Source organism: Chiloscyllium punctatum, chromosome 39, assembly GCF_047496795.1.
Source record: "Chiloscyllium punctatum isolate Juve2018m chromosome 39, sChiPun1.3, whole genome shotgun sequence".
NCBI classification, from domain to species: Eukaryota; Metazoa; Chordata; class Chondrichthyes; order Orectolobiformes; family Hemiscylliidae; genus Chiloscyllium; species Chiloscyllium punctatum.
The window spans coordinates 27,603,042-27,628,885 of record NC_092777.1 but is presented as its reverse complement, the minus strand read 5'-3'; the positions used below and the strand labels follow the sequence as shown (position 1 = coordinate 27,628,885).

General features: G+C 37.4%; 1 protein-coding gene and 1 long non-coding RNA gene across 2 annotated transcripts in view; one reads left to right on the top strand and one right to left on the bottom strand.

The window, feature by feature from the left end:
- The window catches only part of cox10 (cytochrome c oxidase assembly factor heme A:farnesyltransferase COX10), a 144,587-nt gene that overhangs the window by 22,591 nt on the left and 96,152 nt on the right, over positions 1 to 25,844 (bottom strand). The window contains exon 5 of the mRNA XM_072558340.1: positions 4,865 to 4,935. Within this exon, the coding sequence (XP_072414441.1) occupies positions 4,865 to 4,935 (71 nt within the window). The remainder of the gene's footprint in view (positions 1 to 4,864; positions 4,936 to 25,844) is intronic.
- Positions 8,338 to 25,844, top strand: part of LOC140463893 (uncharacterized) — a 48,107-nt gene continuing 30,600 nt past the window's right edge. Inside the window, exon 1 of the long non-coding RNA XR_011954805.1 lies at positions 8,338 to 8,409. This is a non-coding gene — a long non-coding RNA (uncharacterized lncRNA). The remainder of the gene's footprint in view (positions 8,410 to 25,844) is intronic.

The following is a 25,844-nucleotide window of genomic DNA, read 5'->3' as shown; positions in this document are numbered from 1 at the left end:
TTTTTGATGTACTTTCACAGAAACCAAATATTTCAAGCCTTAAATCCACAAAACTAGTGAAAAGCTTTATGAGAATATGTCTCCAAAATGTCCAGAATCCTTACCAGTTACAAATGCAACTGGGGACCTTGTTGATCAGCAGTGAGGTTTCCAGATTTAAATACTTTGCAGAAAGCAGGATCAATGCCAGTTAAACATTTGCAGGGGAAGTCTGAAGCCTGAAATAGCAGGTGTTATGAAGCAGTTAAAATAACACTGGACAATTAAGTTGGACTGGGCATTTAAGTTGAAGATTAGTTAAAGAATAATTTTAATCTAAGCAAATTGAAAAGGAGAATGGAGGTTGGGTGTGGGGGGGGGGGGGGGAGGGGCTGCTGTATGTGGAAGATGTGGTTTCAGCTAGCAATGTTCTCCTGTTCTTTTGCTACTTCATATTAAATGTGGAGAATGGAACATTGTAGGGGAAATTTTGGTTTGGAGGCCAGTTTTAGTCCCATAGATTACACACACATTATGCAGTAATCAATGTTATGATTGATAGCAAAAATGTATTTAGAAGAATAATTAACACAGAAGGAATTTCTGAATAAAGCAATGAAGATGAAAACACTGGAATCATTTTGAAGTCAACTGGATTTTGCGATAGTGCAGCATCTTTGTAATATTCTAGATGGATCAGCTAAGGATTCAAATTACCATCCTCATTCATATTTATTGTGAGTGGATGGTGCCCATGAAATCGCATTTATGTCTGCAAGTGATGTTAACCCCTTTTGAAAAAGCTGTATCTTTTGAGAGCCTATGGAACCACCTACCCATTAATCTATGTCACTAAACGAATCAGTGGAAAATGATTTAAATCCAGGTGTTTCATTAGCATTCATAATCTTGTAATGTACTCAAGACACTTCCTCCTTTTCTACTAAATAAGATATATACATTTCAACACACAAAAGTGCTGAGGAATTTGAGTAACAAATGGTGTGAATTTTACTTTAAATATGAGTAAGGAAATCAGAGAGCAAGTAGAATGTTCATAAATAATTTGAATACTGTGTGCACGAGTAGAATCCCTACAGTGTGGAAACAAACCATTCGGCCCAACAAGTCCATACTGACCTATTAAACAGCATCTCGCCCAAACCCACCTCCCTGCCCTAATCCTCTAACCCAGCATTTCCTATGGTTCATACACCTAACCTACACAAGCCTGAAAACTGTGGGTAATTTAGGATGTCCAATCCACCTAATCTGCACATCTTTGGACCGTGGGAGAAAACTAGAGCACCTGACGGAAACCAATGCAGAGATGTGCAGAACCTGCAAACTCCACACAGACAGTCGCCTGAGGGTGGAATCGAACCCAGGTCCCTTGCACTGTGAGGCAGCAGTCTTACACCACTGAGCTACCCCATTCTTCAAGATGCTTTTTCATTGACAAAAAGTGTAATTTCTCAACTAACAGAACATGGTTTTTGGGAAAATATTAAACAACATAGGCAAAGTTTATTCTGAGACAGCATAAAGGTGTAGTAGGAACCCAAAGTGTATTTAATTTGTAGCTTTCTGGGTCTAATTCTTCAAAAGAAGGCTTTAATATACTTAAAAAGCACAAGTCATGAGAGGTAAAGAAAAGATTCAAGAAATCTTTAATAATGCATGAGAAAATTATGATTTAGAGTAGATGCCATGAATTTCAATTGCCTGACATTAATTTACAGCGTAAATATGAATCGTGGGTTTGTGTTGAATAGGACATGAATGTAAGATGTACACAATGGTATAAGCTTTATCAAATTAACTCAGCTTGACTTTTTGAAGATGGCAGCAGCAGAGAAGATAGCTCCAATAGGAGTCCAAGTTTCTTCGCAGCTCCCCACCAAAAGCAGATGGAGCCTCCTTTTAGCAAAATGCACCGTGACTCCAAGTTTTTAGATGAGCATCTGGGATGATTCCTAACACAGTGTGTGGTACAATACAGTCAAATCTATCAAGTGCACAGGCTGATAATGAATGAGTTAGAAAACTGCATTGTATACCTCATGATGCAAGGACCCCTAGCGGCTTCAAAAAAAAGAATGACTTGAGGTGTGAGGGGTCAATGGCATGCGTGTAAGATTAATGTTTAAGAATTTAAGGTTTTGAAAGCTCTTGAACTCTACACAACAATGCCGTAAAATTTTTAAAACTCTTATATCTATGAGGCAGATGCGTAATAGAATATGATAGAGGACTGTGCTAATAACTTGGAAAAGCATAGATCAAAAAAGACAAGCACATTCAGCTAATACATGGCAGAAATTCTGCTAAGAATCACAAAATTGTCTTAAAGATAGGACCCTTTCTGAAACTTTGTTAAAAAAAGTCACATTATTAGTTTTATTTCACAAACTATTAATTAACTCTATTTCCTGCCATGTTATTTTGCCGAGTTGCCAAGTATCCACAAGTAAAATTCTTTGAAAAAGTGAGTACTGAGAACATAACATTAAAACCACAGACACATATTTTTAAAAAAATGTTAAAATTGCACTGATTTGAATCAAAAATTGGTCCAACTGTCATGAAATATGATTATTTGCTCAAAAAAAATCATAATCAGTGTGGAGAATATTTGAGTCGATCTCAGCTGGGCTGCTGTTAGATTAAATGTTAATCAAGGTTGGAGCTGCTAGAAGAGGTAATGAAAAGGCAACATGAGCTTGTGTAGAAAAATGGCTCCATTTAAAAAATACTTACTGAAAGAAAAAGGTGAATACTCAAACCACACTGCTATTACTATCACTGATTCAACAGGTTAAATAGAACAAACTGATGAATTACTGGAAAAAATAGGTTATACATTACAAACATTTCAGCTTTTCAATTACTTTTCATATTTACATACATATTTCATCGTAATTACATCAAAATACATAAAAGATTATTACATACTGCAAAAGCATTGCACAAACAAATGTGGAAATTAAATCACTACTACTGGGTGCATTATCCTAACATGGCAGAGCATACATAATGCTCTATTTGAATGGAGCCCAGGTTCCAGATTATATTGCTTTTCAATTCAATGATATACTTTCTGATTATTGAGTTGAAAGGTGAGAGTGCTCTAAACAATCCCTAAGAAACCTAACCACACCACCCACTCACTGCTGCTGTAAACTGGTCCTCTCTTGTGAGATACACCGTTCCTCAGGGTCATTTCCAACAGTACTCCTAACTATTAAGGAACAGCAAGTGTGCCTTTCCCAGGTTATGCATCCAGTTGTTCACTCACTTCTCATTTTCCCTTTAATACTTCCATCTAATAGTACAGCTATTTCATAAAATTATTTTAAGAGGTAGGCAGGCACAAAATCACTTCGCTAGAATAACATACGCGGCACGGTGGCACAGTGGTTAGCATTGCTGCCTCACAGCGCCAGAGACCCAGGTTCAATTCCCGCCTCAGGCGACTCTCTGTGTGGAGTTTGCACATTCTCCCCGTGTCTGCGTGGGTTTCCTCCGGGTGCCCCGGTTTCCTCCCACACTCCAAAGATGTGCAGGTCAGGTGAATTGGCCATGCTAAATTGCCCGTAGTGTTAGGTAAGGGGTAGATGTAGGGGTATGGGTGGGTTGCGCTTCGGTGGGGCGATGTGGACTTGTTGGGCCGAAGGGCCTGTTTCCACACTGTAAGTAATCTAATCTATTTAAAAACAACATACCACACAAAGCACAAGGATAAAATTTGAAGAAACAAAGTTTCAATGGCTAAAACTATTGCAAATCAATGTGAAAACAGTGTAACATTAAGATATGAAAATACCACCATTTGTTATTTTCTGAAACATCAAGAACATCATTGGAAGTGCAGTTGGCTCCGCCTTCTAATCCTGACTAAACTACACCTGGACTCCACATTTGTTAGTACCCTTAATCATCTATCAATCTAAGTCTTGAAATTTTCAATCTTCCTCTGTAACATTTTAGGGAATTAGGATGGGTGGAATAAAGGGTTACAGATCTCCACCTTGAGTGAAATAAATGTTTTTTGATTTCACTCCTTTGTAGCCTAGTTATAATTTTCCGATTATAACTATATGTCTGGAACACCCTCCCAATGAAAACATTTTCTCAATAGCTACCCAACTGAATCTCTTTTCTATTTTAAACACCTTGATTAGAATGTCTTCCCAAACACCACTGAATTGAAGGAAATAATCTATGCAACCCATGGTCAAAAATTAAAACCTCAACCCTTTGTATTACGATGTTGAATTGGCAGTGTATCTACTCCAAAGTGAATATATCCTGAGATGTAGTGCCCATAACTAAATAGAATATTCCAGGTAGGATCTCACCAAAGCTCTGTGTAACAGAACAACAACTTCCTCCCTTTTGTATTTCAACTCCCTGAAGATAATGGTCAACACTTCCAACCATTTTGGGTATTTTTTGTCCTTATGTTTTAAGCTTTACAGATTTGTATACAATGACACCTAAATCCCTTTGCTTCCCCATAGCTTTTAATTTCTTGCTATTAGGAAAACATTTGGAACATCCTATTAATGCAGTCAGGGTTGACACCATAAAATGATTTCATTATGTAGATTTGCAGAGCCGAATGGTGAGAGGAGATTGACCATACTGCACACAGTTGAAGCAACATATGATTATTCTACTTCTGTACTTCCGAGCCCTTTATTAGCCCAAGATTCAGTAATTCAGCACAGATGAGAAACCAAAGCTTGTATTTTTCTAGTTTGTGTTGCTCAGCATCACACTGTGCAGTTAACGTGAACCATGTGCTAACAAATGTTTCAAAGCTTACAAAACTCATGAAATTCTAAAAAGGTAACAAGTACAATACTGAATGGAGACCAACCTAATTTGTCCTCTGACCAGGGGTCTGTTTTTCGTCCTGTTCATGTTCGAGTCAAATGGCACCTCAAAGAACTATTAGAAATTACAATGGAACAGTGTTAGACACTATCAATTTGATGAAACAAATTCAAGTTTAATGTAATGGATCAAAACATTCTGCCAAGATCAAACTTCAAAACACAGCAAGAAGTTAAACCTGAGATTATACAGAATATGCATACAGTAAAAGCATCTTCATGCTATAGAATATTTTTTCAAATTGCTTAGCCTCTGCTTTAAGATTTTATTTGAAGACCACAGAAAACCAGAATAAAATTTTGATACAATGTATTCTAACACTGCAATATTGCAACTTAAATAAAATGGTTTCTGAATCTACTCAGAATATGGTTTTGTAAAATTAACTTTTCCCTTCTTACTTAAGTCAGAGCATAACGACATTAAAAGTGGTACAGAGAAGATCCACTCGTCTAAACTCTGCAATGAAGGAGTTTTCTTGTGATGAAAGGTTGGGACTATATATGTGGAGTTTAGAAGAATGAAGGGTGATCTCATTGAAGCATATGGATCTTGAGGCAACTAGATAGGGTGGATAGAGAGGATGTTACCCATTTGGGAGAGACTAGAATTAGGGATAAAAGTTATAAAAATAATGGATCTCCCATTAATGACAGAACTAATGAGAGAGTAAATGGAATTCTCTTCCCCAGAGAACAGTAGAGTTAGAGTTATTGAGTTTATTTAACCTGAGCCAAAGGTTACAGAGGGTATATAGGAAAGTTGAGTTAAGGTCAAAATCAGTTCTGCTATCACCTTACTGAATGGGAAGGCAAGTTGAGTGCCAGAATGGTGTTGTCCGCTGCTAATTCATATGTTTATAAATCTATCAGGAAATGCATCAGCCATGATTACCTTAGGAAGCAGAACTACACAGAAAGAGAAATAACCAATTCTATAGTACATGGTACTACACACAAGTGGATAGTTTATGGAGAATTTCAACAACCATCATCATCCAACCACATTGATGTTTCCCTTTTAAAAAAAACATACTTTCTACTTACAAAATGTATCTTTATTAGCAAGTGATTTGCATAAAATTAATAATCTCAGCTCAAACCTCAGTCATAAATTGAGATGAGACTAAATAAAAGAATATAACACTTTAAGTAAAATATGGAGGCCAAAACTCCTTCAATATTGAATTTAAATAATCATATTGACACAGTGGTAATGTTATTTGCAACTGAAACTAGAGTACAAGCAAATCACTGAAACAATTTTCATGAAACATTGTGAAATAGACTAAGTGACTGTATTAAACACATTCCTGATGCATGTCAGTCCAAAACTGCTTTTGTACTATGAAAAGACTTAGCACAGCGGCATCTAACTCCGTTTCATGAAGTTAACTATACTTCAAAGTAAACATGCTACAATTTGCCATGGTCAATGACCTGTCCAGCACTTGGGCTGCACACAGTTGTGCAAAGCATGATCAGGGCATGACTGTGGGGTTCCAATTTTTAAGTATGAATTGTTTCAAAGAAATTGCACAGGCATAATGTACTGAATCTCCATCTTCTTTGTGGTACGTTTCTACGGCTACTTGGATTTCCTGGAGTCCTTTACTTTGATGTGACAACAAAAAAAATACCAGAAACAATTATGTTAAATTGGAACATTCTGCTGGTAACTGTGTTTAACTTTTTCACAATCCTTTCAAGTTCTTTGTGACAGGACAGGGGTGATTTACAAGAGGCATGCCACACTAATAAGACTATGTAATTTTTAAAAAGGATCTTGAAAGGCAGTCTAAACTTGAATTTCAGACAAATTAATTGGATCATGTACACTAGATATTCAATAGTTATTGATTATTCTAACTCTCAGTACTCTTAATATTAGATTTTGCTGAAATTAAATGCTATCTTTGTTAACCAATGGACTGTTAAAATAATTCACTATGTATATTCAAGTTGGTTCAGATCGAAACATATTTTCTAAATGCAAGATTTCTTGAATGCATCTTAAATCTACTTTCTAGGAAGAGAGAACATACAGAAAGATTCAATCATTTGAAAATATATGATGTTTAAAATGTGCTTGAGATCACTGGTTTTGTAACTTCAAAGTCCAAATAGTAAAGAAAAATCCCTCACAAAAAAGCACTCATTGACAGCTGACCCAGTCTACAAAACTGACTTAAGAGCTGTTGTGCAATGTATTTGTGTGTAATTGACCCAGAACATTGCACAATTGCCGATTGGGTTGCTGCTACACTACTGACACCAGGTGCAAGTCTACATAGCACTTTGTTTGAGTCATTGCTGCAAGCCACACCTCCTGGCTGTTCTGTTTATATCAGACAGCTAATGAATCAAAGTACTTCCAGCACACATTGTTTTGGGTACAGCTAGAACAGAATTTTGTTCCTTTGAAGCCCCATTCAATGAAGATGACTTTGAAGATATCTTTGTAATTGTGCAATCTTTCATGTTAGTACTTCCTTAAGTTAATGTCTTGCTTCTTTCCCCAATATGACAATATCTGCTTCTCACATTCACCCAAACATCAACCCTGATTTTGGCTGAGTGGTGTGGTGAAGAGATACCTTCAATAAAGAGGAATAATAAGAGTAACTGCTTAACAAGAGAGTAGAAAACTGATGTTTCCATGACAGAAAACGTCCAAAAGATGAAAGAAATTTTGTCCAAACAAATCAAGCAGGAAGTTCTTTATCATCAAGTAATTACATAAGAGCAGAATTTTGGCACACAAAAGGACAGTATAACAGTCTTGCATAATGTTAACTTCAATAAAATGCATCATCATCAGCCACTTAAAAGCAGCATACAAATAAAAAGAGGGATGATGGGTCCCCTCAGCTACAGCAATTTTTTTTCCACTCAGTTTATGGTAGTAATGGTGCAAGATGGCCATTAACGTGCAAGTCTTTCATCATCAATACAATGTGAAAATTTAATTCCCTCACACAGACTCTTATTCTACTGACCAAATGCCAAATTCTCAATTAAAAAAAATTCAACATGCACAACTGTAATATCTGTTTTCAAGATGAGAAAGCCTGCTTAAGTGGATTTTGCTTCAACATAAATCGACAATCAGGTAATCATGCTATAATTTTACAGCGTCAGATTATTTCAGAATATTTGACTTAAAATTATTTCTGGGATACATGTATAATTAATTTACACAAGTCAATAATTAAGTGCACAGGAAGGTTATCTCAAAATTATGACCTAGGTATATTAACAGCAGGAATTATGTGCTAATGGAAATGTACAATGGAGTTATTTGCTGTTCATTTATTCAAGTAACATTGCACTTGTCCTAACATGATGCACTATTGAAAGTCAATATGCTTGTGTACTTAATGTCAGCAAACTCAGTGAACCCTGATATAATTATTAACCACTCATCTCCTGCTCTTCTTAAATCAGTAACAGTGGAACAAGAGGTATCTGGTGGGCAGTCTAAACAAGGAGGCAATACTTAGATATGATCTTTAATCAAGAGAATAAGGTTAGTAGATGTTGAATTTAAAACTCTACTTATTGTTAACAGCCACCAAATTTATCAGATTAAAACAACATTGAATTTGATTTGGTCGGCTTCTGAAATAGTCCAGCTGTATTGCATAGCAGAACTTTGTTGATTTAAATTAAGGCATGGAGGGGGGAGGGTAGCAGGTGCAAAAGCATAAGGAAGATCAAAGGTATAGACGACCGCAGTGGGGAAAATGACAGGTCAACACTTAATATAGCAGAGAACTAATATGTTGTGCCATGCAGTGTGAGTGAGTTTTCTTCTCTTGTTCTAATCTTCTGACTTGTGGAACTGCTTGTTCCTAAGGTTAGACAGCTAAAGGGCAATATTAACAGTGGCTCAGGAACCAGATGTATGCCCATACACTTTGGTGCAGACATCAGCCTTGGAAAAAAAACTCAGTCCCAAATAAAGGAATTGTCTTCTTTGGTTGCTATTAAATGAATGTTTTCGACAAAGAATATGACAACTGCCCAGTTTTTAAATAGATAAAAGCGATGTCACAAAATCTAATCAAAAGGATATGGAAGAGTCAACTGTACTTAAAATAACAGTTACAAACTTCCTAAACAGGGTGAATCAAAACCAGACAGCACTTGGAATATCTATGTTGATGGTGCTATACTTACGCAAGTTGTCATGTGACATATTCCACTACTACTGTTATATGCAAATTACGTGCCTGTTCTTGGGTAATTGAATTACAATTTGACAAATGTGTTTCAAAATTATCTTTATTTGCAATTTTAAAACAAATCAGTACTTCCACATCTGTGAAAAAAATCTTGAAACATTTTTGGCTCTTTGCAAAAGACCTGCAAGTTATTATAGTTAAACAGCAGGAAGAAATAAAACGTTTACTAAACCTTTTATGGGATTTTAAATATTAGAGACAGAGTTAGACATAAATACATCCTCAAGACAAATGACTAAGGTGGAATATAATAGGGACACAACTTGTCTTTGGGTATTTTTCTGTATACCAAATGTTTACTATGGGACAAAACTTTACATTGACATTGGCAAAACTAAGTTTTTGGTGAATTTCTGGTAAGTCAATACTCATTTTTGTATTTGGATTATTGGTGCCAGTCATCCAAATCAGTAAGCCATTGGTTCAGTGTCATGGAAAACCCTTATTCACATAATCTAGGATAATATTTCATCATAGCATTGAGTGAGTGCACTGTCAAAGGTGCGGTCATTTAGATGTGTTAAAACATTAAACTGAAGCTGTCTGCTCTTCTAGGTGGATGGAAAAAATCCACAGTACTTTGAAGAGCTTGGTGTTGTCCTGGTGTTCTTGTCAATATTTACCTCTTAAACAACACTACGATTATTTAGTCATTTATCTCACTGCTGAATTTTGTTACGTCAAATTGACTTGTATTTTCTACAGTTCAAAAATTATGTGAAGCACTATCGCACATTCTGAAGTTGTGAAAAATACTTTATAGTGCCTCTCAAATGAAGCATTTTTCTTTTAAAGGCAAGATAAACCTGTACTATCTTTTTCATATTAAACAAAACAATTAACAAAGCTTCTTACTGAATGGACAGGTTGTCAATGCATAAAATCTTGAAATAAACATTCCTCTGAAACAGTGAAGCTCCATCGTTAGATCATTAGTTGAACTATAAATGCGCTAAATCCTGCAGAACATTAAAAGTCCTTTTAACCTTATAACCATGAGCTCAAACACTGCTCTCAATTGTAACATGCACAGAAAATGGTGTTATGTTTGAGCTACACACTGGAACACTGTTGAAAACTTTATAATGCATTAGTAGATGCTTAATCTGATTTCTGAGACAGTGGCTATCAATCTGAAGTAAAAGCTGACTTTTGCTTCAGAAGCCTTTAGTTTGTGATGTCATCCATATTGGAGACAACTTGGTGCCATTAGTGGTAAATGTACAGCACTTAAGACTGCATTATGTGGATATTGGAACAGGAGTAACATATTTGTAAGCAAATTCTTTCAATGTGTTCCTCTTTTTGGATAAACACATCATTACATGGGCAATCAAACCTGCTGCATGATCCCCTTATTCATGTCATTTTGAATTGACAAATGTTGTTGTTACATTTTCCAGATTATTCTGTTCCACTGCTTCAAGTAATGTGAATCTTTGTCATGAGCTTCTTCTAAATTAGGCATATAAAATCTATAATACTAAATAAAAACTGGTGATACATCACATCTCTGTCTCCCACTTCAATAAACTACACTAGAAAGCTCACAGCTACAGAAGAACACTTATTATGTCAAATATGGCGATAAAAATATGAACTATCAAATGTGTCTCTGGCTGTGGATTGGCAGACCGGCCTTCATCATGTTTCCATTACAAATATGTCCGTGGAAACTGAAGAGCAGGAACAAGCTGGGAAAAATCACTGAAATCTATTTGACCAGCTGCAACGTCATTATTTTTGGAAAAAAAATTCCATATATTTTAAATATCACAATTTTTTCACTGAACTACCTCCAATGTTATCTTTAAGACAGTCTGTCCACAAATTGCTCACTTATGGAATCACATGGTTTAAAGCAAGTCATCATTCACATTCTCCTTTCCTCAGCTTCGCCTCAAGTCCCTGTTGAAAGTGTCTCACATAAAATTGTCTGACCCCACAGAACTTTGCAAACATTGTTGATACCTTCCAAATGTTCTCTTGTTCTCACAAAAAAAACATTTGCTGCTTCTTCAATTGTCTCCTCACAGATTAGCTATTTAATTTTTGGCTTCAGCTGAGTTCTGTCTCTTAGGTTCACTAGAACTAGAAAGTCTATGCTGTGGCATGGAGATTAATATGAAAATATAGGACTACAAGCTGAGTTGCTGCTTTTCCAGTGCCACACTTTTCGACTCTGACTTTCCAGCATCTGCAGTCCTCACTTTCTCCTATAATACCAACAAGCTTGATAAAGCACAAAATGTCTTGTGTTTTGCGGTTGACCATAAACAAACAGTACACATCATACATTATACTTTTACATACAACCATACAACATTGAAGTAGGGGCAGAATTAGGCCACTTGGACTCTCAGGCCTACCCTGCCATTCTATGTGATCATGGCTGATCTGATTATATCATATTTCCACATGTGCCTGTTAACATCTCACCCAAGTTTTTCAAGAAGCTATCTCTGTCATAAAAATATTCAGATTCTCTACATCCACTGCGTTTTGAGGAAGAGGGGTCCAAAGGTTCATAACCCTTTGGGTAGTAAATTAAAAATTCTCACTTCTGATTTAATTGGTCATATCTTTATTGTAGCATGTATGATTTTGATGAGGTCTTGACAGGATTGATGAGGAAAAGATGTTACCGCTTTGGGAAAACATAGCAATAGGGTCACTGTTTAAAAGTTAAATCAGCTCTTACCTTCTAAACCCCATTTGATCTAAACCTAACCTGTCCAATCTCTCTTCATAAACCAACCCGCCCATTTTGGATGTGATTTGGAGATGCCGGTGTTGGACTGGGGTGTACAAAGTTAAAAATCACACAACACCAGGTTATAGTCCAACAGGTTTAATTGGAAGCACACTAGCTTTCGGAGCGACGCTCCTTCATCAGGTGATTTTTCATTTTGGATATGGTTAGTATATATTCGGTGAAGTCACAACTGATTCATTACTGCTGCATATGCATGAAGCTGGAACATTTTAACTGCACAGTCTTTATTACATTTCAGATCTCACCTGCAGATTTCGATATAACAATTAACATATCGTTCATTGTAGTACAATGCACTAATTTTTTCCTGGCAGTTCCTGAACTGAGGCAACATTAAACTAGAGATTCCATATTCACTTGTAAATAATTCATTACCTTAATAATTTAAAGTTTTCTTGGATTCACCCAGTTAACTGAGTGTTCCTTTGGTGGCATGTTTAATACTGTTTTCTCCACTTCAGCCTCCTTCTCCTCTATACACAGGGCTCTTGCAGACTCTTTCACCAGCCACACTCACCTTGACCCCTATAACATGCCAGAAGCCTCTAAGCAGAACACAGACAAAACTCCTGAATCCAGCACAGTCTCATTCCTGGCTTAGGAAAATAGCCCCCCACCCCACCACCAATTCTGGCCACAGGAAAAGGCAGTTGCTGATCTTGTATTCTGCGAAGGGTGGTTCCTGATTCTGGATTTAGTTGTTTTACAGACCGACAACCAGATGTTGAATTATGCAGCACAAGACTTTTGAGATTTACAAGGGGTTTTATTGTAAACCTACAGTTTGGCACAGACACTGGTTTCCACTTTTTGCTTTTGGATCCTTCCCTGATCCAGAAGGCATCCCCCCTATTACACCATACACAGCAAGGAGCTATCTAATGCCTGAATGCTGTCATATAAACTCAGACTAAAGTCATGGCACTTATGCCTGTTGGCATGCAAGTCCAATTTGCTTTCAGCTATCATGATACTTAAAGAGGCTTGAACACTCTCAGTGCATATTCTATGCTCCTGCAGATTACTATGAATGTTAAGACACCACCCTGAGGGGATGGCAGTGGCTCTGAGGTACACAAACCTTCTCTCATGTTTCAGCATACATTTGTGCTCTCAGTACTGCAACTCCACACTATCCTTCTCTTGCCTGTCAAACTGCCAGCCCTGAAATCTTCCTCTCATATCAATATGGTGCAAGCTGACGATGAGCCCTTAAGACCCATAACCACTTGAGGACATCCTATATGGCCATCTATAGCCTTCCCCAATTCCTACTACGCTAGGTTTCCATACATTTGAATATTCAGTCTTAGGTTCTTGTACAGCAGGGCAATGCAGTCAACGTCCACATCAATCCCTGAACAACAATAAACACAAATAACCTTATCTTTATTCCCATTGCCAAAATCCAGACAAACAGTAGGCTCATCCTTTTTTTTGCCTTAGAAGGTTTGTCACAAAGAGCTTGTTTCTCGAAATAGGATTTTAAATATTGTCACAAGCATGGTTCACAACCCCAGACCACCTATGCACATAGGAATTAAAAATGTGTTTTTAAAGAGGACTGCTACAGCTAGACAAAAGATTGCAGATGTAAATTCAGCAGATGTTTGGAGATGCTGCAGTATCACACCTGACAAGGTATTCAGGAAGTTTTGTGGGAAAGAAACAGCTCAAAAGGAAGACTCACTTTGAGTGCGACCAGCTTAGCACTATCAAATGGAATCACGACAAAAACTACTCTGCAAATCTAAAAATCCCTAAATCAATTATTTGACTATCAACGCTCCACTATTTATTGTTCATCAATGACCAAGAGCCACTGTATAATCTGTGTATATGTTGCATTATTATTTCTTATTGCATTTAGTGATTAATAAATCAACTCTTTTGTTAACTCAAGAAAGTCTGGTAAAATTGGCTCCTTTTAAACAAAAATTCATTTGTTCTGGGAGAAAGCCATCACAGGGAGGAAACCTTTTTTTTAAAATGAACCATATGGTGACCAACTGAAGAGGTTGGTGGATAAAGAAGGGAAGCCAGTTCATCTTTCCTCACCTGGGAACTTAATATTTGGGGCACCCAGTCTGGAACTATAACGAATAACTTCACCTGGGGACGAGATGCAACAATAAAGATTGCATAGGGGTTGCTAATTCTGCCATGCTTCACTGCCCATTGGTGTTCAACAAAAGATGACATTTTTTCCTAGAGTTTCTGTTTCTCGTCTGAGAATATACCAAGAATGCTCCCTTAATTATTAGCCTGAGGGTACTCCTAAGCATAGAAAGTATACAGGATTCTCTTCTGGGCACTGAAATGGTGAGGAAACAAGTAACAATTTTACACGCATTGATAGAAGATCAAGCAATATTTTCTTTCTTAAAAAAGAATTGAGAAAACTAATTGAAGATTATAGTCCAGAATACAGATTACGGTGGAAAGAAGTCCAAGTACACTTGTAAATAATAATGTGTTTTCCTGCAAACAGACAGCAAGCAGCCTGCCTCCCCAAACAAACTCATTAGCTTAATGGCACTTTTTTTGCCCCTTTGTCTGTGAGACACAGCCTCTGCTTGACACATTGACTAAAATGAGTTCAAGGCAGGCAGGAATTCCATTCTAAGGTTCTGCTGACCTTTTAAAAATTGAACATTGCTTTTTCAGCTCATGATGTCATTAAAACTGTCCAATTGAAATAAGTTTGTAATTCACTGCAACACACCAAATGTACAAGGTCAACTCCATCACGTTTATACTGCAGCCACCAAATGTAAAAAACCCTGCTTGTATTACAGGTTTTCTTTTTAAACCACAAAAGCTTCCTCTCATTGAATTCCACATTTACAACACTTAACAGTCTTGCCACGTAATGTGCACTGAAATACCAGATTAATAGCATCCCACATGATCAACTTTTCAAGCAATTATATGATAACCATTTAATTATCTATGTTGATTCAAACACTTAATATCTTCTATCTATAGAATCTAACTGCATAAATAATATCTAATCTCTTTACAGAAAATCCTGCCTTGGAAAGTTAACATGAGAGTGCATTTTTATTCAAAATATTAGTTTGGGCTCCTCTTAAGGCATTCCAAATAATTAATTGTACACTGAAAGAGTGAATTCACTGTTTTAAGAAAAGCCAAAAGGGCATTATGTTTCCACTTTCTAACTTGTTTAAATACATCAGCTTATTTGCAATGCTTTTTCCAGTGCTTTATTTGCAATATACAAATGATATAAGGTAACAAAACATTTACTACTTATACCAAATTGAAAAACAACTTTGGTTAGACTTTAAATGACAAACAGAAAATACTGGAAATACAGTATTCAGCATCACTGGCAGCAAATGTGGAAGGAGAAACTGAGTTAAGGTTTCAGGTCTGTGACCTTGCATATTTTGCTGGCTAGACCATACTAGTAGTTACAGATGAATATTGATTATTAGAGCGTCTTTACAAACCTAGATCAGTAGCTTTGAACTGTTACCGCATTTGTCAATAAAGTAGACAAAGGATATGCTTTCCTATCATTTGTAATAGATGCAAGAATGCAAAGTTCTGATAAATTTCTAACGAATCTGATTGTCTAACTATAGGTGTTCAAACCAAGCAAGTTATATCCATTGAGCAACTGAACTGATTTCTTTGCTCTTTCTTGAGATTCACATCACTTAATCCATTGTTCTCCTATAAAATGTGATTCCAGGAAAGTACTGCACAGAAACCTTTGTAAACACAACAAAATTAAACTTCATACTTTTTGTTCACCCACATACTCATGCACCAACATGCATGGGGGCTGTAATGAAGACAGGGTCCTGCCTTAAACAAGCTGTCAAAATAAACAAAACTGAAGTTCTGTTTAGCTACTTAAGGTTCTCAGTCTTTGCTGGAATTTAAAACTGTAATACCCATTCAGCACACAAAATTAAATGACTGCACATTGTTAATCGTGAAGCAGGTTAAATGGCAGGTTAAAAAAAAAGAGTTCAATAATTAGAGTTCTATTTATTCAGAAATATGGACCTAATATTATTACAGCCAGCTGCCAGTCTGAGGTGGTCAGTATTAACTTTAGGCTCAACACCATATCAGCATATTTTAGAATAAAACTTTTAAAACTTGCACTGTTGCAAATTTTTCACTGCAACACAAAACAATAGGAAAAAACGGAAACATCTAGCGAATGTACCAAATACTTTTGAGGAATGGTTGATCTCTGACTATTGATGAAAAAAAATATTCATTTTTCAAATACCATATGTATGGGTGGAATTGTAACTTCTGGCCAAACTAAACCAAACTCTTTGTACTGACACTTAATCCAGTAGTCATACAGTTGTATAGCATGGAAACAGAACCTACGGTGCAACTTGTCCATGCTGACCATATATTCTAAATTAATCTGGTGTCATTTGTCAGCATTTGGCTTATAACCCTCTAAACCCTTCCTATTCATATACCCATCCAGATGCCTTTTAAATGTTGTAATTGCACCAGCCTCCACAACTTCCTCTGGCAGCTCATCCCATACACGTACCACCCTCTACTTGAAAACGTTGCCCCTTATGTCCCCTTTAAATCTTTGCCTTCTCACTTAAACCGATACCCTCTAGTTTTGGACTCCCCTAAACTGGGGAAAGGCCTTGGCTACTTACCCTATCCATGCCCCTCATGATTTTATCAACCTCTATAAAGTTACCGCACAACCTCTGATGCTCCACAGAAAATAGCCCCAGCCTATTCAGCCTCCAACTATAGCTCAAACCGTGAATCTCATCCTGGAGCAAACTTTCTATTTGAATCATAGAATAAAACACCATCGAAGGCAGCTGCTTAGTTTGTGTCTGTACATATTAACATGTAATGTCACACTACCAGCTCAACGGTGCATTGCATTCTTTCCAAACCTGCCCTGTGACATGGCATCAAGGTGGAATGGCAGATACACAGTCCTAGTCATTGAGATTGCACAGCAGCCAAATAATTACGCAGTAGTGAGAGAATTCTAAATGTCAGAGAAGAACATTTTAGATTGGAAGAGGAAAGTGGTAATGAAAAAGCTAAGAATGAGACAAAAAGAGAGAGGCAGCCACAGCTGATTGACATACTTTGCAACTTTGCCTATGAAAATTGACTGGATTCAATTTCTCAACGACCTATCCAGATTTTTGCCCTAAAACAAGAAAACTGAGCATTGCACATATCCAAGTAAGCCCCAAGTAATACAAAAGGTTTATGAAGAAAAATAAGTTTGCATTGCAAAACAAGACCAAACTTTTACAGCGTCTCCACGCAAAACTTGATGAGAAGGTTATCACACTTCAGTGACTTATAATCAAAAATAGACAAAAACATGGATACAGACTGGCCATATTAGGAACAGAGATGATACAGTCATGAATGTAGATGTCAACCAGGCAAATGATGAGCAAAGGTGGAGAGAAAACAATGTTAATGAATACAAACGGCAACAAAAAGGGCATATTCAGAGTTGTGCCATTATGTGGGCCCATCGGGCAAAAGCTCAAATCAGTGGTGATATTCAGAAGAAAGGATCTCCTAAAACAGCATTTCACAGAAAGATTGGTCACCCATGTTTGCAATAAAGAATGGACAAATTGAGATGGTTTGAAAACATGGTGTAAGAAAGTTTGAAATGTTCAAGCAGGAGGATTATATAAAAGAATAAGCCTCCTCCATCTGGGACCTGCTCAGATCACACATAGTCAATGATGCTGTTGAAACTAAGTTGCAAAGGTGATATTGCAGTAATTCACAGAGGTCGAAATAGCCTTCCTCAACCACTGGTTGTCTCTCTAAACAAATGTCAAGAATAATAAGAAAAAAAGTGAAAAGTCTAGATGATTATTGAAGAGACAGTTGCACAAGGAGTTTGGGCTCTAATGTGAGTAATCTTGCAAGAGTAGGAGTAGAGGTCAAGAATAAAATAAGAACTTAGCATGTCAGTCATCAAGTAATGTGGACACTCAATGTATTTGATGGCACAGGCTATGAAATGATCTGGCAAATGCTGATAATAATGATGATCCACACGATGACATAATTTCAGAAGCAGACTAGACAGTTTCTGAAATAGGAGGGTGATTCTTATGGATTTTAAACACATTCAGTGAATTCTCTGCTGCGAAAATACATTTTTTTCCTCTGTACTGTATGTCTTTAGTTTTTAATGGATTTGATAAATTTAAATGAATACAGCATACAGCAATTAATGTCAGTCTCCGTTGAGGTTTTTAATTACCTATTAATAGTAAACAAATTCCTTTTGGAAACTTGTGGGTGTACGACAAGCAAGAACGGGCTCCGACAAGGCAACTATGATAATGAGGAGATAGAGAAGGTGGATTTCAACCTCAAGAAGTTATTACTCACGCAAAGGATGATATCCTACTTTTTGGCTAAAAATATTTGTATAAAAGTTGAACTTCTATTACTAATATATATTGTATGGTATTTCTTTTCACAAAAGGTTACCAGTCTAGATCATCAAGTACACATTTAATTTGCATCCATTGTATCAAATGCACCAATTTCAAAGCACGTTTCCATTTTGATAGTCCTTTTATGTAGAACTTTGATTTTCCAAGAAAATGAACCTGTAATAAATGACAAGTACTGTTCTCTCATACAATTGCATGACCACTTAGGAACATAATGCCTTGCAGCCTTAAAACCCACTTTGTGTTATTTATAGTGAAGAAATAGCAGAATTTTCCCAGTAGATTTCAACAGGCCTATCCTTGCGAATTCATATGTAATGTTGGAGGCACCAGAGAAAACATATCCTTTGTCTTGACCTGTCCCATTTAATCATGGAATAATTGTTTAAAATAAAATGAAAAACAAACATATTTTCAGACACATTTTGGCATGCTGAGAAAAGTCATTTTTGCCCTGGCTTTTCTTGAAAAATATTCTTTCAAATGTTGATGCGGTCAGATAGGAGAAACTCTTACAAAGCACGAGCACTGGCATGAGCCTGTTGGGACAAAATACCTGGTTGTGCTGTAAATGTAAAATATTACTTCCTGCCATATTTCATTTACCTGCCACACTAAATGTACAAACGCCACCTAGATTGAAAGCATGCTCTTAACAGCACAGTGGCAGTTATCTAAATATTCCTGTCTCAACACATCATCAAGTTTAAACTTTATGCAAATTGAGCACAAGATTTAACTTGATTTATATGGGCTATTCAAAACTACACTTTGAAATTTGTATCCCATATTATCCTACAGTATGGCTACAATTGTAAAATCACATTGTACGTCAAAAGTGGTCTTACTTGCAGGGTAAAGTGCTGTCAACAACCAAGGTAAGTACTCACTGTTGGCAGTCACCAATGGGACCACAATTTGTGATTTTCACATTCTTGGTCAATATATTCAGAAAGCTCTATAGCTAGAAATGCAAGTCCCAAATGCAACATATAAGCAATGTGCAATCTTTGCCAGAGTCAAAACATATTCTTCAGCACAAGAAGAGAAAACTTAGAATACAGGCATGTGCCACAAGATCCACTTCTATTACAAAGTGCAATGTAAATACACATTAAATGCACATCCAGTTAACAATTGACATTTTCCTCCGTGCAATTTAACAGTTCAGTTGATACTTGGCTTTCTTGTACCTGCCTCAAGGGAATTCAACTGCTTTTAGATTAGCCTTCTCATTCAGATTTCAGGATGTTGGTGCTGTGAGCCAACTTTCAGCGTTGTTCTGCAGAATAGCAAAGACCTGCAGATACAGATAAGGTCACCCATCTATGTATTTATGGAATTAAAACAGTTTTCCAATGAACTGGTTCTTGGATGGTAAACAGCCATATAGCCATAGCTTAAATAAAATATGAACAAATGGTTTGGTTTCAGTAACGCTACAACAGATAAGCTTTCAAAAGCCAATCATCAACCATTATATGAATAGAGAGTGCTTTTCTTACTCTGTTTGTCAGCAATTAAAAGAATCAACAGGCTATACCCACAATTGCTGTTCAACAACTAAGAAGTCATCAGTAAAGATTGGTGGCAATCCTGGATCAAATTCCAATGACAGGAATCTGCTTTTGAAAGTACAGTTTTTACAGAAGACCACAGACTGCACGGTAAACATAAAGAGTCATTCTTCACATACCACAATCAGCAACCATTTTTAAAGCCTAGTGGCTAGTTATCTTAGTCTGTCTATGTTTATTTGTTAACTGCAATATTGTGAAAAGCAAGTAAAGAAAAAACAGATAGGTTTTGCTCATTAAAGGTCTTTGTTGCGTTGCAGTTATGCAGACTGGAGCCTGAATACAGGTAACTATCCATATCAATTTTTGTTTTGGTTTAGAATTCAAAGTATGTGGGCATAATATGAACCAGAGTTAGCTGTAACTCATACGTTGAAAACCTAAAACTGGATTTACTGAGAAATTAGATGAAGGGATAGATCTGTAAAAGTAAAGTGACAGGAATTTCAGAGGATAAGCCACAATACTCAGACTCCAGTAAAAATGAAATACTCGAGGGGAAGGACACATTATGTGTTGGTAAATAAGGAAGTCAAAAATGCTATCAAATTGAAAATAAAAGATGAGTGGCAGGCTAGGAGCTTAGACAGAATATAACAACTCAAAATAATGACAAAAATGCATAAATTAGAGAAGGATATAAAGCTAGAAATATAAAAACAAACAGTAAAAGCTTCTACAGGAATTTAAAAGGGAAAATCATTTGTAGCGTGAGTGTTGGTCCTTTAGAAAGCGAATCTGGAGAATTAATAATGGAAAGGAAGAATATAAGAATTAAAAAAAACAGGCAAGATTAGCAAGCCTATCCAGCTATTCAACAACATTATGGCTGATCTGTGCCAGGCCTCAACTCTTCTTTCATGTCAGCTCATCATAATCCTCAACTTCCCAATATTTCAAAAGACCTCTCTACCTCTTTAAATACTTTTAGTGATTTGACTTTCACAATTGTCTAAGGTAGAGAATGCCAGACATTCTGGGAGAAATTCCTTTGCATTTCAGTTTTAAATGAGCGTCCCTTCATTCTTTAACTATGTCTCTTAGCTCACGATTCCACTCATTCTCTCAACATCTGTTAAATTGTGTCAAGCCCCTCAGATTCATGTATATTTCAATACAAATACCCCTTATTCTAGAAGCATGGCACTCATCCACAGACCTCATCAACAAACACAGAGACCTAGACCCAATATACCAGCCACTACAACGAACAAACGGAACCAGCAACCGGAAGCAGCAGGAATGGAACCAAGTAAATTCCAGAAGACACTGTTCAGCAGCACTTCACAGAAGGCTCCAAAGCACTGAAGACGTTACCTAGACAGGGGACGAAATATCTGTAAATCAACTTTCCAGCTCATACCCACAACTATGGCAACTGACACCCGAGCTACAAACCTTTACTTTGAAGACTTCCCAACTTTTGAACTTCAATCCCCTGGCAATAAAGACCACAATTCCATTTTCTTTCTGGATTTCCTGCACATTCACACAAAGTTTATGCTTCGTACACAACAACACTCATGCTGCACAATTTTGGAGTCCCGCTTCATTTAAATAGTATACCTTTTGATTTTTCCAAGCAAAATGCATGGTCTCATACTTTCAGAATTAAACTTCATCTGCCAAGTTTTTGTCCACTCACTCAACCTATCAAGATTCCTTTTCAGGTTTATTACATCCTCATTGCAACATGTCTTTTTTTTGTATCAGCAGCAAATTTGGATATACTACATTCTGCTCCCTCCTCCAAGTCACTAATACTAATTCTATACATTGAAACGCCTGGACTAGCTCGTGTCTTTTCAACCTGCAAAAGATCCATTAATACTAACTCTCTGTTTCCTCTGTGGTAACCAATCCTCAATCAATACCAATACATTACCTAACTTACAAGATTGAGAATGTGCTTTATTTGCAACAAAAAAGATCTTGGATGTTCTTACCTTGTGCGAGAGACTAGAACTAGGAATACTGTTTAAACAAATTGAGAATGTGGTGCTGGAAAAGCACAGCAGGTCAGGCAGCATCTGAGGAGAATCGAGGTTTTGGGCATAAGCCCTTCATCAGGATTAAGGTTTATGGACCGGGGGCTGACAGATAAATAGGAGGTTGGTGGGAAGTTGGGGGTGGAAGAGGTAGCTGAGAATGCGATAGGTAGATGAAGGTGGGGAAGAAGGTGATAGGTCAGAGAGGAGAGTGGAGCAGATAGATGGGAAAGACCACAGCTTGGCACCGCCCCAGCTCAGCACCACACTCTTGACCTGTCCATCGTCTTTCCCATTTACCCCCTCCACCCTCCTCTCTGGCCTATCATCTTCTCCCTCACATCATCTACCTATTGCATTCTTATCCACCCTCCCTCCAGCTCCACCCCCCTCCCATTTATCTCTCAGCCCTCCGGCCCACAAACCTCATTCCTGATGAAGGGCTTATGCCCAAGACATTGATTCTCCTGCTCCTTGGATGCTACCTGACCTGCTGTGCTTTTCCAGCACCACACTCTAGACTCTGATCTCCAGCATGTGCAGCCCTCACTTTCTCCATACTGTTTAAAAATAATGGATGTTCTATCTAAGAGAGAGAAGAAGAAATATTTCCTTCCACAGGGTGAGGAGTTTGTATAACTGTCTTCTCCAGACAGTTGTGAAGGCAGGGTCACTGAATATTTTTAAAGCCGAGGCAAATATAATTCTTGACTAACAGGTGAGTGAAAGGGTGGGAGGATAAACTAAATAGTGGAGCTTCTGGTTTAATTAAATTCGGAAGAACCCAAAGCACACTTCTGAAATATTCCAAAAAACAGTCAATGTAATTCAAACAGTTAACATGGTTAAGAGCTTACCAATTATACTTTTGCATTGTTTTATAATTTCATAGGGAATCTGAACAAACAGATGCAAAAGGTAAAGCTACTATAAATTGCAAAGTCACACTGCAGCACTCACTTGCATCGTTAAAATGCTGATTATTATTGTTATTTTGTTTTTTGTAATTCATTTCTGGATTTAACGCTAATCACTATTTAGTGTGATTTGATAGCTTTAATAAAAAATTGCATAAAATCTCAAGAGCCCAATGGACAACAGTTATTTCATTTTAAAGACAAGTTGTTGACAACTCTGTTCTGATCCAAAAAGTTGGTTACAATCTCATCTGGCAGCAAGATCTGACAAGCAGTGAAGAAAGAGGCCTGGTGGCAGATAGAAATCTATGTATAGTCTACAAGAGACAATATCAGAGGGGCAGATAGAATTTTCACTGGAATCCTAGTTCTGAGCAAATGTTATGTCATTTGCAAAGGTGGTGTGACATGAAAGAAGCTTTGTTTTGTTGAATGGGACAGAGAAAAAGCACAGTGATACAGATTTATACAGGTAAAGTTAGCTTCTTTTAAAAAAAAATGAAAAATTCATTTTGCCATTAACTGGATTATTTTCTTTACTTTCCTCTAAAACGCAGGGCAATACATATACAGATATGTGAGACATGTGTAATCAATCTGTACACCACTGCGCACACAAAATATCACACCACATGGATAATGTGCTCAATGGAATATACAAATAAGGAACAGGAAGGTGTAGGTCCTGTGGCTCGTTGAGGCTGCTCTGCCATTTCTTAAGAGCATTGATGATCAGAAAGTAACCTCAACTCCACATTCGCACCAGCTCAAGATACCATTTCACTCCCTTTTTTTTAAACCAAGAATCCTCCATTTTTGTCTTATAAGTAGTCAAATATTTTGTTTCCATCACATTTTCCAGGAGTGAGTTTAAAAGACTCAAAACTCCCTCTGTGAAAAACAGCTTGCCTCATTGCTGTTTTAAATATGCAACTCCTATTTAAACAGTGACCCCTTGTACTTGTTATGCATGAGGTAGTCCACTTTTTTTTTCTATGTTAAGAGTTTAGTATTTACCCTTCTACTGCATCTTTGAGGAGGAAAACAACCAGTGACTGGACTCTTGCAAATACTATAATGTAACCTGTGTGCCAATGTGCACAAGATACATTCCACACAACTTACCCTCTGACTGCGAGGAAATGCCTTCCCTTCCATTCAAACCTTAATTACATCACAGTGCAAATCAAGAAATTGAGGCAGGTTTTGGAGTATTAACATTAGCACTCTGCATCAGATCTTCACTTTTCTTCAGCTGACATTGCAATATTGCAAATAACAAAATGTTTGTTAAGTTACCCGGTGTCGATTAAGTAAACTGAGACAAGTTATTTTATCCCTGCACTAAGTTCTGCTCTTTTGTCACAAAGGACTGTGAAATATGCTGGATCCACTATATCTGCTTCCCTTTCACCAAACTATACTTTCTACTTCAGAGAACTCTGCCTGCACGTGGTATGTGGTGTCTCCAGTTGCAAATGATGACCACAGAGAGCTCTTACTACTTAGGTTGTCACATAGACTACTAAGTTATCCTTGCCAGCATAATAAGCTTTCTCCAGCAGTCTAGTAAGTAAATGTCTATCCATTAAGTTACAGACGAAGGCTTTTGATTTGATTCCCAATTTCTGTTGAGTTAAGTGTTCTTTGTTAATCAGCAAGGCTTTTACAAATAGTCAGTATTTCTGGGTGAAAGGAATTGCCAGTTAGAGTTCACGCCTGTTTCACAAGATCTGGACTGCAGAAGGCATACTGAATGATTGGTGGTGTGAAATAATCATCAAGCTGCCAAAGAAAAGGCATCTCAACAACTGAAAGCCCATAGCAATGATGTTTGTACCTGGCCAGTTCTTCAGCATAATGTTCCTCAACAGCCTGAAAGCAGAATTAGATGTGATTCTTTGTGAAGAACAAGCAATTTCCAGGTTGGCAGATCGTGCTGTGAGCAGATCTTAATACCCAGGAACCTCACAGATCAAAGCCTAGGGAATCAGAATCTACCTTTTTACCAGCTTCAGTGATTTCAAGTAGGATTTTGATAGCATTAACTGGCAGTCATTCTGGTACATTGCAAGACAATGTGGCAACCCAAAGTGGTATATCAACATCTTCAAAGCTATGACTCCAGCTGCTGCATTCAAAACAAGCATGGTCACCATGGACCCCTTCAACATCATCACAGAAGTATGACAAGGCTGAATACTCTCCTATTCCTTTTCCTGTTGGTTACAGATTTCATCATGAGGAAGGCCATGGTGGTGCACACAGACAGCCTGTGTTGGATGAACCAGAAATTCACAATAGACATTGCCTAGCCTGCTAGGGAATCACCTGTGCTCCAAAACCTGACTACCAGGTGCAGGAGTAGCTAGACTAAGTCTAATCAATTCATCAGCTGGGAGAAGATCACGACAACAATGGCTGTATGCCAACAAGGGCCTAATTTACCATGTCAACTACTTCCCCTACCTAGGAAGCAACATATACAGCAATGGTGATATAGACATCAACGTCTAAAAGAAGGGACGGCACAGTGGCTCAATGGTTAGCACTGCTGCCTCACAGCACCAGGGACCCAGGTTCGATTCCAGCCTTGGGCAACCGTCTGTGTGGAGTTTGCACGTTCTCCCCATGTCTGCATGGGTTTCCTCCGGGTACTCCGGTTTCCCCCCAAATTCCAAAGATGAATTGGCCATGCTAAATTGTCCATAGTTGTTAGGAACATAAGTCAGAGGGGGGTGGGTTACTTTTCAGAGGGTTGATGTGGATTTGTTGCCCCAAAGGGCCTGTTTCCACACTGTAATTTAATCTAAAAAAATTTGGAAAAACACCATTGATTTTCTGGTATCAGGTTAGGTATCCAACATAATCATGAAGCTGCAACTCTACATGCCCACAGTAGCACTAACCCTGATTTATTCCAGCAAGATATGATGGAGAACAGTAAAGATGCGAAGTAAATGAATCGCCTTCCACCAGC